Genomic DNA, 18,362 nt, shown 5'->3' with positions numbered 1-18,362 from the left:
CCCCTGGGCTCAGTCCATAGGACTCACAAGAAAGAGGGAAAGGATGGGCATGTGTTGCTTTACACAGCAATGGTGGCCACCAAGTGGGGATGGAGGGGGGAAGAGATGCCACCTTTGCAAATGGAAACCAAGAAGGCCTGGTACTGAGGAAGCCTCCAATACCAGTCCCTGAGAGGAATCATAGATGGGGCCTCTACTTCCCCAAGTCTAGAGAGGGCAGAGGAAGGAATAAATCCCAGGGTAGAGGCATCAATATCATTAGGACTTTCTCCTTTTCCCCCCCTTCCCACATTCCCCACCTCCCTAGAGATGGCTACCATTAGAAACAAATATGTATGTATGTGTGTGTATGTATGTAAAATCATTCTATATATACTTCTATTTACCAGTTCTTTCTCTGGATGCAGATAGCATCTTCCTGCATAGGTCCTTTGTAGTTAGTTTGGGTATTTATAATAGTCAAAATGACCTATTTACTCAAAGTTGTTCTTGAAACAATATTGCCATTACTGTATACAATGCTGTCTTGGTTCTGCTCATTTCATTCTTTATTATTTTGTCCAAGTCCATCCATGTTTTTTTCTACAATCAATGAGCTCATCATTTCTTATAGCACAGAAGTATTTCATCACAATCACACACCACAAATTGTTCAGCCCTTCCCCAGTTAATGGGCATCCCTTCAATTTCCAGTTCTTTACCACCACAAAGAGAACTGCTATAAATATTTAGGACATATAGGTTCTTTTCTTTTTTCCCTAATCTTTAGAAATAGACCTAAAAGTGACATAGACGATTTCAATTTCTTGACTCCTGTGAATGTTTTGCAAGGGTCTGACCTAAGGTCTCCCCTCTTTGGGCATAATTCCAGATTGTTCTCCAAAATGGTTGGATCAGTTCACAGTTCTAACAACAGTGAATTAGTGTCCCAGTTTTTCCACATCTACTCTAACATTGCTGCTTTGCCCTTCGATCATTTTAGTCAATCTCATAGGTATAAAATGATATCTCAAGGTTGTTTTAATTTGTATTTCTCTAATCAATAGTGATTTAGAGCACTTTTTCACATGACTATACATTGTTTTGATTTCTTCATTGGAAAACTGCCTGTTCATATACTTTGACTATCAATTGGGAATGATTCATATTCTTATAGAGTTGACAGAGTTCTTTATATATTTGAGACAGGAGATCTTTATCTGAGAAACTTCATAAAATTTTTCCTCCAATTTTCTGCTTTCCTTCTGATTTTGGCTACGTTTGTTTTATTTCTATAAAAAACTTTTAAATTTAATGTAATTGGAAATTATGCATTTTACACCTCACACTGCTCTTTATCTCGTTTATTAATAAATTGTTTGCCTATCCATAAGTCTCTCTCCTTGATGATAATAGTCCACCTACTTGGACCTCTGAAGTCATCACTCAGTTGCCAACTCCTCTGGGAAGTCTTCCCTGATTCTTTCCCCCTTCTGTCTCTTTCCACCCCATTTAATTATTGTTCTTTTCTTCACCAAATACTCCTGGAGCACTTTGTCTGGTTTCTCCTTTGCCCCCTTTACTCCTTACCCTGTATAATATTTATCTGTGCCCTCCCCCCGTAAAATGTAAGCTCCCTATGGTCAGGAACTTTAAAAAAAATTTCCAACACTTAGCGTTTTATACATAATAGTGTTATGTATAGGACTCACATAGTATAGTGTTTTATACATAATAGGTATCTAAGAAGTATCTCTTGAATTGAATTATCTAAACTGTCTTTTTCCTTCAATGTCATTCACAAAAAATTTTTACATAGATGCCTAATAAATGTTACAGTGAACTGAACCAATGATTTTATCTTTTATTTATATAGCAGTTTGGTAAAAGTCCTTTCGTACATTATACTGCTTGACCTTTACAATAACCCCACCTTCAAGTTAGTAAGGCAGATATTATTCCCATTTTACAGAAAAGGAAACTGAGGCCCAGGGAGGTTGAGTCATTCAAGGTTACACAGAATCAATAAGTGGTAACTCTGGGCTGACAGTCAGTCAATAAACATTTATTAAGCTCCCACTCTGTGTCAGACACTGTGCTAAGTGCTATGGATACAAAGAATGTTAAAAGACATTCATTCTTCTCCAGAAGCTCACAATCCAATGAGAAGGACAATATGCAAATAGCTATGTACAAATAAGCTATATGAGGATGAATTGGAAATAATCAACTGAGAAGGCACTAGAATATGGAAGAATGGAAAATGCCTCCTGTAGATGGGATTTTAGTTGGGGTTTGAAGGAGGTCAGGGAAGCTAATAGGTAGAGATGAAGAGGGAGAGAATTCTAAGTTTGGGGGATAGAAAATGCCTAGACCTGAGAGACTGGGGTGGAGGGCCTTCTTCAAGGAACAGAAAGGAAGTCAGTGTTATTGGATTAAGGCAGCAAGGTGGTATGGTGGATAGAGGGCCGGGAGTCTGGGTGACCTGAGTTCAAATCTGGTCTTGCACACTAACCAGCTGTGCTACTCTGGGCAAGTCATTTAACTTTTGTTTGTTATCAATTTTGTCATCTGAAAATAACACCTACCTCCCAGGATTGTTATAAGAATCAGATGAGATAATTTTTGTAAGGTGTTTACCACAGTGCCTGGCATAGCAGGCATTATATATAGATGATGATGATGATGCAGGAGTGGGGGGATTTGTAATGTGGTTAGTGTAACATGTATAAGAAGACTGGAAATGCAGGGGGTGGGCTTTGAACACTGAACAGAGCATTTTATATTTGATCCTGGATGTGATAGGGAGCCATGGGAGTTTATTGAGTTGGGGTGTGTCAAGGTCAGATCACTCAGTCTGCTCTTTGAACAGTCCACTGTACTTTACTTAACATAGGGCTGTATTTTGTGTAAGAGCAATATCCATCTGTAGAACTTCGAAACACAAATTATACAGTATATCACCAGGATATGCAAAGACGATTTAATATATTAATTATTAAGGGGAAGAGATACGGTTGGCTTAACAATTAGAAGGACCATTCTGGGAGATTTAAGTGACAGTGTATTTGAGTTCTAGCTCTGTTGTTTACTTCCAGTGTAACCATAGGCAAGCTGCATCAATTCAATTCAACAAACATTAAAATGTTTAGTATGTACAAAGCATCGTGCTTAAGCACTAAGAAAAAAGTTAAACTGCTCCTGCCTTCAGAGAGCTAACATTCTACTGGCGGGATACAATATGTACCCACAAGTACATACAAAGTAATACTGAGTCATTTCAAGAGGGAGAGGGCACTCACAACAAGGGGAATTAGGAAAATTTTAGTGAAGATTGTGGTCCCTGAGCTTGACTTCAAAGGAAGCCTGATATTCTCTAAGTAAAAGGTAAGGGAAAGAATAAATATATACAAAAGGGTGAATCATTGGTGCAAAGACATAGGGGCAAGAAATGGAATATTGTATATAGGGAACAGCTAACAGGTCAATTTGACTAGAACAGAGTGTATTATAAGAAGAGTATTAATAAAAAAAAGACTGGTAAGGTAGGTGGAAATCAGATTGTGGAAGCTCTTAAAAGTCGATGTGATTTTTTTTTATTTTATTCTAGAGGCAACAGAGAGGTAATTCAGATTTTTGAGTATGTGTGGATGGGGAGAGGTGGTGACATGGTCAGATCTATATTTTAGGATATCATTTTGGTAACTGTATGAAGTTTTTAAATGAGGAGAGACTAGAAGTGGGGAGACCAGTTAGAAGACTATAGCAATACTTCAGGTGTCAGGTGTTGAGGACCTGACCTAAGGCAGAGGTTATGGAAGTTGAAAGGAAGGGAATGGAGCCTAGGTTGTGGAATGCAGAAGAAAGTACAGCTGAACTCTATCCCACAACTCCTCCAAAGAGAGCTAGAAAACACACCAAATCAAGTTCTACTTTGGAAATACAAGAAAAAAAATCACAGGTGAGTCATTTTTCCAGCCCAGGTCAGCAAAGTGAGACAAACAGGGAGATCTGTGGATACTTGAGCCTGGGTCAAACTAGGTAGGAATGGCCATACTAACTATCTCAGCACAGAAAGAAGTCATGTATCCTGGCAAAAATGGGTCCCACTTCAAGTAAGAGGGGCCTGACCTTGTGCAAAGGGCAGGAATAGGCAGCTCACTACCCAATTCTAGGTCACAGATCCAGGGTAGACTGAAGAGGGAACCTATACCTTGCAGTGGCATTTCAAGACAAGGAGTGGTCAGGGGCTCTAGGCTGAAAGCTGAGCAAGAAGCAAGTTCAGAAGCAAGCAGCAGCTATGTGGCTCTGACCCTAGAAGTGAAGTGGAGTCATAGTTTCAGCTTCCAGCCCAGCCTGAAGCCTGCAACAGAATAGCCATGGCAGGAATTCCAGACCAAAAGGGAACTTAAAGTTCTGTCACTCCGAATTAGCAGCACTTTTTACCTAACTGATGGTGGTTGAGTCCAGAAGTAGTCTACTCAAATTCCCACTGGGGCAAGCCAACAGGTGTGTTGCTCAAACCCAAATCCAAATTAGAAAATCACAGAGTTTAGATCAGCAAAGTATCAATCAGACTTTGCACTGGACCTAACCATTTGGGGAGCACTGAAAGCTTGTAGGTCCTCAGCCTGAGCTAAAGCCCAGATCCTGGAATAACACTCAAAATTCCAAGAAAGCAACCACAGAAATCCAAGTGAAACAAAGTAAGTGCAGCCATTGCTTACAAAGGTGTGGAGAATATACTCTAAGAAAAAGTCTTAAGTCAGGAAGTAGGTTGGAAGAATGAGAAAAAAAAGAATCAGACCATTAAAAGCTATTATGATATTGGGGATATTCAAGGCACAAACCCTGAAGAAGAGAATGACTCTAAAACATCTATAAGCAAGACCTCAAAGAAAAATACAGCTTGGGCTCAAGGTCAACTAGAATTTCTGGGAAAGATGAAGAATTAAAAACTATATTAAAAAATTTTTATAAACAAAATGAGAGCACTAAAAGGGAAAAAAAGTTGAAGAAATGAGAGTTTTGGAAAGGGAATTAACAGCTTAGCACAAGAGATACAAAACTTTGTCCAAACAACAAATTCCTGGAAATTAGAATGGAACACATGGAAGATGACTCTGTGAAACAACAAAAAATATTAAAACAAGGGCAAAAAACTGGGGAAAAAAGAAAATATAAAATATTTCATAGCAAAAACAACTGACCTAGAAAATAGATCAAGGATAATTTAAAAGCCATGCCCCAAAAAAGAACCTAGACATCAGATTTCAAGAAATCATAAAAGAAAACTGCCTAGATCTATTAGAACCAAAGAGCAAAATAGAAATAGAAAGAATCCACCAGCCACCTCTTGAAAAGAAAAAACACCAAAATGAAAATTCCCAGGAAGAGAGTTTGAGCCAAAATATTTCAAACATCAATAAAGAAAGCATGAAAGTATTGAGAAGCTAGTCAGTATTCCATATGATTTAATAGCCATCCCTATAAGAAGGAGAGAAGAGCTTAGAATACAGTATTCCAGAAGGCAAATGCCATAGGTTTACAGACAAGAATAATTTGCCCAAGAAAACTAAGTATGAACTTACAAGGGTAAAAATGGACCCTTAATAAAATAGAATACTTCTAAGCATTCTTGATGAAAAGACCAGAGATAAGCAGAAACTTTAAAGTACAAACACAAGAGTCAAGACATATAAAAAAGTAAACATCAATGAATAATCTTATTGGACTAAACAAGGTGAAACCTTATTTCCTAATATGGAGAGATGATACATATGTCCCCTCAAAATCTTGTCATAATCAGGGTTCATAGAGAGAGTTTTATTAGAGAGAGAGTCTGGGAATGGTCCTGTTATATTTCAATGCTTAAAAAATGAATAGAGAACAAGGGGGGGGAAATACACTAGAACAGAGAGAAAGGGAGAAGGATGGGGAAATTTATCTCATTATCAGGGCATTACAAGTAGAAGTGTGTATAACTGAGGAAGGAATGGAGGTAAGTGAGTGATACTTGAACCTCATTTTCATCTGAACTGGTCAAAGGAGAGTAGAATACAAACACACACACACACACACACGCACGCACACAAACACACACAAAAACGTACCATGAATACAGGAATACATTTCACTCAACAGTGGAAAAAAAGGAGAAAGGGAAGAAGGGGCAATAAGAGAGTATATTAAAGGATCCTTTAGTAGATTAAGGGATCACTGCCTTGTTGTGGCAGAGAGGCTTACATAACTCAATGAAACTATGAGCTATGCCATGTTGGGTTTCCCCAGATGAACATGTCACAGGGGAGAGTTATGACAAAAAGTAATCCATGGTAGAAGGAAATGGCAAACCACTCAGTATCTTTGCCAAGAAAAACCCGTGGACAGTATTAAAATGATAAAAGATATGACACTGGAAGATGAGCCCATCAGATCAGAAGGAGTCCAACACTCCACTGGGGAAGAGAGGAGGATTACTACACATAGCTCCAGAAAGAAGTGGCTGGGTCAAAACTGAAAAGAAACTCAGCTATGGGTGTGTCTGGTGATTAAAGCAAAGTCTGATGCTGCAAAGAGCAGTAGTGTATAGGAACTGGAAGTGTAAGATCTATGAACCAAGGTAAGCTGGAGGTGGTTAAACAGGAGATGGAATTTAATTCAGGAGATCATTACATATACTACCGTGGGGAAGCATCCCTTAGAAGAAATGGAGTACCCCTCAGACTCAATAAAAGGGTAAGAAAAGCAGTACTGGGGTATAATCTCAAAAATGACAGAATGGTATCTGTTTGAATCCAAGGCAAACTGTTCAACATCACGATAATACAAGTCCATGTTCCAACAACTGATGCTGAAAAGGCCAAAGCTGATCATTCTATGAAGACCTACAACATCTTCTAGAAATGACACCAAAAAAAAAAAAGATGACACATTCATCATAGGGGATTAGAATGTTAAAGTAGGAAACCAAAGGATAATTGTAATAACAGGCAAGCTTGGTCTTGGAATACAAAATGAAGCAGGACAGAAAATAATAGTTTTGTCAAGATAATTAGCTGGTCATAGCAAACACTCTTTTTCAGTGACCCAAAAGGTGACTCTACACATGACATCACCGTTCAATATCAAAATCATTGACTATATACTTTGGAGCCTAAAGTAGAAAAGCTCTATTTAGTCAGTTTAAACAAGACATAGAGCTGACTATGGCTCAGATCATGAGTTTTTATTGCAAAATTCATACTGAAATTGAAGAAAGTAGGGAAAACCATCAGATTATGTAACCTAAATAACTTCCCTTAAGAATATGCAGTGGAGGTGAAGAATAGATTTAAAGTATTAGAATGCCTGAAGAACTATGGACATAGGTTCATAATACTGTACATGAGGAAGAAGCAAAAAACATTCTAAAGAAAAAGAACAAAAAACCAATGAAAAAACTTTACAAAGAAGGAAAGGGAAAGAAGAAAGGAAAAGATATACCCAACTGAATGCAGAATTCCAGAGAATGGTAAGGAAAGGTAAGAAGGTTTTCTTAAATGAACAATGCAAAGAAATAAAAAAAAATGGAATGGAAAGACAAAATCTCTTCAAGAAAATCAGAGATATCAAGGGGATGTTTCATACAATCATGTCTTGGGCATGATAAAAGACAAAAATGGTAAGGACTAATGAAGCAGAAGAGATTAAGAAGAGGTGGCAAGAATACACAAAAGAACTCTACAAGAAGATCTTAACATCACTGATAACCAAAATGGTATGAGTCAGACATCCTGGAGAATGAAGTCAAGTGGGCCTTAGGAAGATTTACTAATAATAAGGCTAGTGGAGGTGACAGAATTCCAGTTGAGCTATTTAAAATCCTAAAAGTTGAGACTATTAAAGTACTCTACTCTATATACCAGCAAATTTGAAAAACTCATCGGTAAAAGGGCAATTCCAAAGGATGTTCAAATTACTGAACAGTTTGCACTAATTTCACACTCCAGCAAGGCTATGTTTAAGATTACGCAAACTAGGCTTCAGCAATATGTGAACTGAGAACTACCAGGAGAGCAGGCTAATTTTTGAAAGGCAGAGGAACTAGAGACCAAATTGCCAACATTCTCTGGATTATAGAGAAAGCTAAGGAGTTGCAGAAAAAATCTACTTCTGCTTCATTAACTGTACTAAAGCCTTTGATGATGTGGATCACAACAAAATGTGGCAAGTCCTCAAAGAGATGGGAGTACCAGACTGTCTTGCTTGTCTCTTGAGGAATCTACATGCAGGCCAAGAAGCAACAGTTAGAACCAAACACGGAACAACTGACTGGCTTAAGATTGGAATAGGAGTATAAAACAAGACTATACTGTCACCTTATTTATTTAACTTATATGCAGAGTACATCATGTGAAATGCTAGGCTAGATGAATCAAAAGTCAGAATTAAGGTTGCTGAGAAAAATATTAGCAATCTTAGATGTGCAGATGATATCATTCTGATGGCAAAAAATAAAGAAGAATTAAGAAGTCTCTTTTGAGGGTGAAAGAGAAGAGTATAAAAGATGACTTGAAGTTTAACATAAAAAAACTAACTATATATAAAAATTGGTAACTAGTCTCATCACTTCCTTGAAAACAGAGGGAGGAAAAATGGAAGCATCGTCAGATTTTATATTCTTGGGCTCAAAGATCACTGTAGATGGTGACTGCAGCCATGACATTAAAAGATGCTTGCTCCTTAAAAGGAAAGCTATGGCAATTCCAGACTGCAGAGAGACCATCTTGTCAAGGTCCATATAAGTCAAAGTTTTGGTCTTTCCAATAGCAACGTATGACTGTGAGAGTTGTACTATCAGGAAAGCTGAATGCTGCAGAGTTGACACTTTTAAATTGTGGTGCTGGGGAAGACTTTTGAGAATCCCTTGGATAGCAATGAGATCAAATCAGTCAACACTTAAAGAAATTAATTCAGACTTTTCACTGGAAGGTCAAATACTGAAGCTGAAGCTTAAATACTTTCGCCACATGAGAAAACAGAATTCATTTGAAAAGACCCTGGTGTTGGGAAAGACACATGTTTGTAACAGTTTGGTATTTCTTTTGTTCTTAATTGGAGGTGGACAGGAAAGAGAAAAGTTAGATTTTTGCTCAGTGGAAAAATAAAATTTAATTTTTTCAAAAGGAAGGAACTGATGTAAGAGTTTCTATGGAGATGGATCAACAAGACATGACAATTGGAAGGGGAAGGGTAAAGGAAAGGGAAGAATCAAGTATGGTTCTGAGGTTGCAAACCTGGGTGATTAGAGTGGTGATGCTTCCCTTAACAGAAATAGGCACATTTGGAAGAGGGACAAGTTTGGGTAAAATTATGAGTTTTATTTTTAGACATGTTAAGTTTGAGATGGTGATGGGAGACATCCAGGGGAAGAAGCCCAGCTGGCAGTTGGTAAATGCAGGCCTAGAGTTCAGTTGTGAGATTAGAGTTGATTAAATAGATTTGGGCATTGTCTTTAATTGAGACAGGGAGGGGAGCTGATAAGATTACCAAGGGATAGAATGTAGAGGATCCAGGACAGAATCCTCAGGATATGAGGGTGGAAAATGGATGGGCCCAGAAAAGGAGAATGAGAAGGAGTGATCAGATCTGCAAGAAAAGAACAGACAGCAGTATCCCAAAAGCCAAGGGAATAGAAAATGATCAACAGTGTCAGAGAGGTTAAGAAGAATGAGGACTAAGGAAAGGTCATTGGATTTATGTAATTATTTATTGATCTTTTTTTTTCCATTGAATATAACAATGAAGAAAACATATATAACCTTGGAAAAAGCAGTTTCATTTGGGGGCAATGTGGTTGGGTGGAACCAGATGGCAAGGAACTGAAAAATGACTAGAAAATAAGAAAGTGGAAGTCCTGAGAAAGAAACTTTTCTAGGAGTTTGGCTGTGAAAGAGAGAAGAGATCTAGGACAATAGTTTGAGAGGATGGCAGGGTTAAGTGAAGGCTTTTTAGGGTAGAGGAAGCCTGAGAATATTTGCAGAAGGCAAAGTCTCAGTTTCTCCATCTGTATATAACCAATTGCCCCAAACTCTGGGCTTAAATAAACTGGGATGGATCTTGGGGGTTTCTCACAAAATCATGTCTTTGGTTTGTTTTTTCTCCCTAATGATAACTTTCCCTGGGAATCTCAGAACCCTACATCTTCTACATATAAGTTTTTTTTTAAAAAAGCACCATTTTCCTTGCAAGCATGCAGCTCAGTCAGTGTATATTTCTGGATTCTGGATAGGCTTGATTTCATTCCACAAAAAATGCAAAACCAATTCAAACAGTAGTCCATTAACAATAAAAAAAAATTCTTGCTGAGTGGTGGTATATCTGTATAATATAGACTATTTGTGCCAGACTTGTGGTAGAGCCTTCTGAACTCATATTGGTCTGATCACAGTTGGACACACTGTACCTTGACCCCAATATAGTGATGTCATTTTGGTCTTCTTTGAGAATGAAGGACATCAACCAACTGCCAACTAACCAAGGTGGCTGAGGCTGGTGGAGCTCGAGCACTGAGCTATGGCGGGGCTAAAGCCCAGCAGGTATCTGTCCTAAAACTGGCATGAGTATAGTTAGCACCCAGAAGGAGGGGCCACTAAGTTGCTTACAGAGGGCTGATATCTAGGTCAGATACGGACAAGGTCAAAGTTCCAACACTGATCAGGAGAAAAGCAGGGCGATCCAATCTTAAAAACAAACCTAAAACTCCAATACTCCTTCCCTTCAATGTGCCCCACATTCCCCTCCAAAGAGCTGTGTCGCCTTCCAGATTCATAGTTGTACCCTGCAGTTTGGATTCCTTGGGAGGGAAAATGCCTCAGGGGTAGACTGGGAGCTGCCATCAGATGTGCTCAGATTTGAATAACATAGTTGTAGTGGAAGCCACAAGGTTCCTCCCCTTCTCACTAAGAAACTGGGTTGGCAACTTGGCACTGTCCAAAACTCCCCTCTCCTCTCTATAAGGCAGGGTCCAGTCCCCTAGGCACTCCCCCACTGTACCCTGGGGACTACAGCCTCCTAGGCCTCTTCAGAGGCCACAATTCCCTTCTCCCCTCTCTGGAGCACAGAAGTCTGGGAAATCTGGTCACCTCACCAATGCCTGCTCACCAGCTGCTGCTGCTGGATGGCTAGGATCTGGATAAGAGGCTCCATAGTTCTTACAGAGGGATATGTGGCAATGCACGGGCTTTACTTCCCCCTACCACATTCTACTCTCTGGAGTCTGCTCTGTCTCAATGTCCTCAAAGCAGATCTGTCTGCTCCCTTTCATGGGCCTGTGTAGCTAGCTCAAAGCTATAATAACCCAATCCAATTAAACCATCAATTACTCAGGGGGATATACTTCCCCTATCTATGACACGTAATCAAAGCCCTCCCCACTTGCCACGAAGAAGTAATAAAAATCTCAAACAATGGTCTCATCCTTTAACCTCATTAAGTTGACCAGCCTCTCCTGATCCACTTTCTATCAGTGAAATTAGGGGGTTAGAAAAAAGGTTCCTATTAGCTTTAAACATAGTATAGCACATAGGTAAAAAAAAAAAAGGATCCGTGAACTTTTAGTCAAAGATCTGAACAGTCCCAGTTTCACCAATTAAATTAACTGTGTGACCATTTCTACTCTCTTAGCCTCAATCTCCTCATCTATAAAATGGGGATAATAATATATGCAATACTGAACTCAAAGGATTATTGTGAGTTAAGTGCATAGTAAACCATAGCATGGTGCAGAAATATAAACAATTAGAATTGTGAGCTGTAGGGCTAGGTGGTGCAGTGGATAGAGCACCTGCCCAGCAGTCAGGAGGACCTGAGTTCAAATTTGGCCTCAGACACTTACTAGTTGTGTGATCACTTAACTCCAACTGCCTCAAAAAAAAAATTGTGAGCTGTAACAATGTATACAAACCACATACAGTATTCTCAGCACTCAGTATAGTGCCTTACTTTTTAAAAATATATGTCAATAGGATTGGTAAATGGTGCAGAGGATAGAGAACCAACCTTGGAGTCGGGAGGACCTGAGTTCAAATTCACCGTCAGACATGTACTATCTGTGGGACCCTGGGCAAGTCTCCCCCCCCCACAAAAAATGCATGTCAAGACATCAAGCATTTATAAAGCACTTACTATGGTCCAGGCAGTGTGCTTAAGAGACAGGGAACAAAGAAAGGCAAAAGATAGTCCTTTCTCTCAAGGAGGCCACAATCTAACAGGAAAGACAGCATGCAAACAACGAGGTACAAACGAGATGCATTCAGAGTAAACTGGAGATAACGGGGAAGGCACCAGCAGCCAGAGGGGCCAGGAAGGGTTTCCAGGAGAATATGATATTTTAACTGAGACTTGATGGAAGCTTAGTTAGAGGTAAGGAAGGAGAGAGCTGCAGCACGAGGGACGACCAATGAAAATGCCCAGAGTCAAGAGACAGAGAATCTTTTGCAAGGAAGTGAGGCTGGTATCGTTGGATTGGAGGGTGGGGGGTAAGATAGAAGGCAACCAGAAAGGTAGGAAGAGGCCAGCTAATGACAGGCTGGGAAAGCCAAATGGAAGACTTAAAATTTGATTCTGGAGGCAATAGTCACTGGGATTTAGTGAAAGGGGGATTTTATGGTGATATCTGCGCTTCTGAGATCAATTTGAGAGCTGAATGATGTAGAGACTGGAGTGGTGAGAGACAGTGGTGAGAGACAGTGGTTGGGAGACCAACCAGTAGGCTACCTCAGTAGTCCAGGTATGAGGTCGTGAGGGCCTGCACCAGGGTGGAAGCAGTGTCAGAGAACAGGGTCCATTCCTCAGAGGTGTCATCAACGAAGAATCAATAGGACTTGGCAAAAGATTGGATAAAGGGAGTGAGAGAAGGCAAAGGAGTCAAGGATGAGAGTCTGGATGACTGGGAGAAAGAATGGTAATCAGAAAGTTCGGAAGGAGGAAGTCTTAGACGGAAAATAGCAAGCTCGGTTTGGGATATGTTGAGTTTATGATATTATGGGATGACCACTTCTGTATGTCCAATAAGCAGCTGGAGAGTAGTTAAGGCTGGGTACATAAATCTGAGAAGCAGCAGCAAAGAAACAATAATCGAATCCATGGGTATAGAGGGAGAAGAGGGTCCAGGGCAGAACCTCTGGGGATACCCAAGGGTAGCAGGAATGATTTCGATGAAGATGCAGCAAAGAAGACTGAGAAAAAGCAGTCAGACAGGTAGGAGGAGAAGCAGGAAAGAGAAATGACAGAAGAGAATGTCTAGGAGAACAGAGTGGTCAACAGTGTCAAAGGCTGCAGAGAGATGAGGGAAGATGAGGACTGAGCAAAGGCTAGTCTATATGGACTAAAATTTAGAGGGTCCATGTGCTTGGTTTATTTCTACCCTCACTGGCCATTGTACAGACTAACTTACGATGGCTTAGCTGTTAATTATTACCTGATTCTTTTTCAATAAGTTACCAGTTTTAGCCAATTTTGTAAATATTTAACATGCTATAGTACACTTTTAGTTTCACTTATTTATGTTCATATTATCCCATTAATTTTTTTTTTCCTACAAGAGAGGAATCATTTAAGTCAAGTAAATTATTAAAAACAACAGGGTGAGGGGCGGCTAGGTGGCACAGTAAGTAAAGTGCAGGACCCGGAGTCAGGAGGACCTGAGTTCGGTTTGGCCTCAGACACTTAACACGCACACAAAAGAAAAACTAGCCGTGTAACCTTGGGCAAGTTACTTAACCCCAATTGTCCTCCAAAAGGCAAAAAACCAAACCAAACCAAAACGGGGTGAGCATTTGTAACGGGAAATAGAACTGAAGTACCCAGGATTATACTAGGCCAGAAGTCAGGAGGTATAGGTCAGGTCCTAGCTCTGACACTTACAGTTATTTTGGGTAACTCACTTTTCTCCTCTGGGCCTGATTTCCCCTGTATAAAGGGAGGAAATGGGACTAAATGGTCTATATAAAGGTTCTCTTGGCTCTATAATTCTATGATCTCCTTTATGATTTCATTACTTGTTTATTACCTATTTTTAATCAAAATATTTAATAAATGAGAAAGTAAGGCCAATTGAAAAGTGATAGTCTTAGAAGCATCAAAAACCACTTTTTTCCTCAATGGACAAAAAATAAGCCTGCCACCAGTGTTAAGAGTTGGAATGGTCACTGGAGATCATCCAGTTATAACATCATAAGATTTAAAGTTGGGGCCTTAGAAATCATTTAGTCTAACTCCCTCATTCAACAGAAAAGGAAAATGAAGAGAGGGGGAAAGTGGCTTCCTGGATTTGTAGTCAGGGAAGCTTAGGCTAAGTTTCCTAATCTGTAAAATGGGTATAACAATAGCACCTACTTCCTAGTGCTATGGAGATCAAATGGGATAATATTTGTAAAGTATTTAACACAGTGCCTGGTATATAATAGGCACCATATGACAGTTAGCTATTATTATTATTATTATTATTATTTTCCAAGCCCTACATTTCCTTTCAGAAAGATTCCAGGCAAATAACTTTATTTTGCTAAGACTCAGTTTCCTCATCTGTAAAAGGGAGACAATAATACAATGCCTGGGTCTCACCATATTACTCTGAGAAAAATGCTTCCTAAAACTTCAAGACCTATCCACACATGATGTCAGAGTTATCATTATTACCCACGGTCACAAGGCTGGACAAAAACCTGTCTTGACTCACAATGTAGGTGTCTTTCCACGGACAAAGTTGCCTCCCAGAAACAGCAGCAGCAGCAGAAACCACCAGACAGTGATTCTGGGGAGCCACCCTGGGGACGGTGTGATACAAAGCCTTCATTCACGTGCTTTTCCATTTGGGTTTGCTATTTACAGAATGCTGGGAAACTTTTCTAAGCTCCAACAGATTCTGTCGGTGACATTTCTGCGGGTTGATGCAGCCACGCTTTGTGTGTTTGGACAGTGAGTGTTTGTTGTCATGCCGGAGTCTGTTTAGATGAAAATATTTTCAAGACTGGAAAAGCTTTTGGAGGGATGTTTCTCGAGAGCAGAGAAAAAGGTCTCATCTGGGATGCCCCAACTTTACCATTACCCTGCTCCCACTGGCACCCAGGTACTATGTCTACAGGGGCCTGTTGGTTATAACATGCAGATTTTGTTTCTGCAAAAAAGACCAGTAAAAATGCCCACCATGCTTACAAGAAAGCACCCTTACAAAGCATAATGTTGCAGCCAGCAGATACATTAGAACAAAGAATGTTGCAGCTGGGAAGGACCTTAGAACATAAGATAGCAGAGCTGGAAGGAGCCTTAACATGTAAGTTCATAAAACTTAAGAGTTGGAAGGGATCTTAGTCTAAGCTCTTTATTTTCTAGATAAGGAAAATGAAATCCAGAACGGGGAAATAATTTGTCCAAGATTGCCAAAGTAGAAAGTAGCAGAGCCAGCATTTGAACTCAGATCTCTTGAAGGCAAATCCAAGTTTTCTTTCTATTACATCACAACTGTCTCCAGCAAAATGAGCAAACACATTTGGAAACAGAGATATCAGAAAGGGTCAGGTGGATGGAGAAGAACTCTGGCTGAGCTGAAGACACTCTCCTAGGATCTCATCTCCATAATTAAGCCCCTATAGCTCTTGCACATACACAGTTTTAGCCCGTTGCCTCCTCCATTATAATGTGAGCCCTTTGGGGTGGCTACGTGGTGCAGTGAGTAGAGCACTGTCCCTGGAGTCAGGAGGACCTGAGTTCAAATCCAGTCTCAGACACAACACTTACTAGCTGTGTGACCTTGGGCAAGTCACTTAACCCCAATTACCCTGCCTTCTCCCCCTCCAAAAAGGAGAAAAAAAAAAGAATGTGAGACCCTGCAGGCAGCTAGGTGGCAGGGTGAATACAGCTTTGGCCCTAGAATCAGGAAGACCTGAGTTCAAATCTAATTTTAGACACTTACTAGCTGTGTGACCCTGGGAAAGTCACTTAACCCCATTGCCTTTAAAACAACAGCAAAGTGAGCCCCTCCAGAGCAAGGATTATCTTTTAACTTTCTCTGTATCTCTGGCACTTAGCTGTGCTTAGCACATAGTAGTGACTTAATAAACATTTACTGACTCGCTTGACTTGATATACATTTATTGAGCGGCTATGCTGGGTGCTGAGGATTTATTCACTGACAGAACTGATGGACAGCCCGGCGTGGCTCACTTAACCCTTGTGGGTCACTTTTGCCTTTACACCCTCAATACTTAGCACAGTGCCTGGCACGTAGTTAAAGCTTAATAAATACTAAGTGGCTGAATGAATCACTAAAAGACCTGGGGCTAACGTACCCAAAGGAGGCCTGATGAGAAGCTGCTAGCACTGTGCCCTGGAAACGTCATTGGGTATGAAGTCAGAGAGTCAGGGTTCAGATCTTGCCTCTTTTGTGCGACCTTGGCCAAGTCCTTCACCCTCCCACCCTTGGGCCTGCTGAACCTCCTCTGTTAAATGAGAGGTTTGGACCAGACAACCTTTAAGGTCCCCTACTACTTTAAAGCCTATATAGAGGAGTCACATCTTTTGTGGGCTAAGGTTCAAGGCTTAGTCTAGCAAAAAGTAACCTCTCCAGGCAGCAGATGTGCAGGTCTGGGGGTGCTCCACCCTGCCTCTCTTGTCTCTCAGGTGGGGGAGCAGTAGCATTGGCTGGAAGCAGGAGGGGACATGGGGGATGGCAGGTGCCACACTACTATCCACCCTGCAGATTTTTATCTGTCATCTCAGCTCACTCCAAGGCACATGCCCATTAAATGGAAGGCTCCTCCCCCTCCCCACTCTTTCATTTTCTCTCTCTTTTTTTTGACCATATAGCTGAATTCTTCCAAATCGAAGGTGCCTATGGTACCACTGCCCTGTGTGTTGAGAGGGTAGAGGGGCAGGCCGTACTCACCCGTCACAGAGAGCATGGTGCCCCCTCCGGATTTAAGCTCAGTGTCAGTATTCCCCTTTCTGAACTTCACACAGTAATAGGTGCCTGTGTCCTCAGGAGTGATGTGGCTGATGCTGATGGAGAAGTCTGTGTTGCTGGAGAATGGGCCGGCTTTCTTTATCCGTGGGTAGGTGCCTCCTTTGAAATTGTAAATTTCCTGCCTTTGGGGCCCTTTTCCTTTGAACCACATTACTTGCCCTGGAGGTGGTGTCCCAAGCACTGTGCAGTTCAGTGTGACCATTTCTCCTTCTGCCACAGACACTGGATCTTTAGGTTGCAGCACCTGAAGCTCCTCCTCACCCCATACTCCTGCAACAACAATAAAAATAACAACAATCTTAATATCCTGGGGAGGGGGAGGGAAGGTAGGCCAGGGTGTGACCTGGGCAGCATCACTTGGGGCAAAGGCGGAGCGGGGTGGGGAGGGGGGGGTGACGGAGTAGTGCTCCTTCAATGATATTAGTCATCTTGGACAATGTGGATTCAGAGACCAGGACTTGAAATCTATAGGGACAGGGTGAGTGCTGAGCTGCCCTGGTGACTGCTACTTTCAGACAATCCAGCCCATGAGGATGGTGCCACCCGTTACCCTCTGAGTGGGCTTGGAGTGCTGGAGGAACAGGAGGAAAAGAGCCCCCCCCCCCAGGGGCCAAGAGGGGGCTGAGGAACGAATGAAAGCACTGAAAACCAAGAATGGCAGGACAGTGAGTGATGAGACCTTGGCCCGGCATGAAGCTGGCCCTGATAACTAAAGGAATGAATGGGGAGCATAGAACAGTAACAGATAAGAGCAGCCCCATGTTTCTATACCAATTAATGGTTTATAGGAAAGTTTGCCCTCAGACAAAAGAAACTTCCCCTGCTCCTCTGCAGAGGCCAGAGGTACAGGGGGAGGGAGGGTGTCTGTGGCTAGGGAATATCACACAGAATGGCAGGGGGCTTTCAATGTCTTGACTGATTTTGTCTAAATTTTTCCTCTTCTTTTTAAAAAAAAAATAATATTTGTTATAAGGGATATCTGGGAAAAGTGGGAAGAAAGGATAAAGGTAGAAATTTAGGGGGGCGGCTAGGTGGCACAGTGAATAGAGCACTGGCCCTGGAGTCAGAAGGACCTGAGTTCAAATTTGGTCTCAGACACTTAACACTTACTAGCCATGTGACCTTGGACAAGTCACTTAACCCCAATTGCCCTCCCCCCCCCCCCCCCCCAAAAAAAAGAAATTTAGGAAAAACAAAAGAGAGCAACCAAGTTTATTTTTTGAAGTTTACAAATGTTTTCTTCATGACACTGTGAGGAAGGTAGAACAAATAGAGGGAAATGGACAATGGATTTGCAATAAAAGGACCTGTGTTCAAATTCTGACTGATATTGGGCAAGTGTGATCCCGGGCAAGTTAATCGGCCTTGGGAAGACTCA

General features: G+C 41.0%; 1 protein-coding gene across 3 annotated transcripts in view; it reads right to left on the bottom strand.

Moving 5' to 3' along the window:
- Nucleotides 1-18,362, bottom strand: part of LOC138141829 (tyrosine-protein phosphatase non-receptor type substrate 1-like) — a 72,502-nt gene that overhangs the window by 33,162 nt on the left and 20,978 nt on the right. For all 3 annotated transcript variants that reach the window (XM_069062705.1, XM_069062706.1, XM_069062707.1), the window contains exon 3: nucleotides 16,907-17,254. In XM_069062705.1, the coding sequence (XP_068918806.1) occupies nucleotides 16,907-17,254 (348 nt within the window). The remainder of the gene's footprint in view (nucleotides 1-16,906; nucleotides 17,255-18,362) is intronic.

This window comes from Petaurus breviceps, unplaced genomic scaffold (assembly GCF_028583685.1).
Source record: "Petaurus breviceps papuanus isolate PSGF00001 unplaced genomic scaffold, PetGlider_PUasm1.0 90503, whole genome shotgun sequence".
NCBI lineage: Eukaryota > Metazoa > Chordata > Mammalia > Diprotodontia > Petauridae > Petaurus > Petaurus breviceps.
The sequence above is the reverse complement of the archived record's forward strand: the minus strand, read 5'-3'. Positions and strand labels throughout refer to the sequence as shown.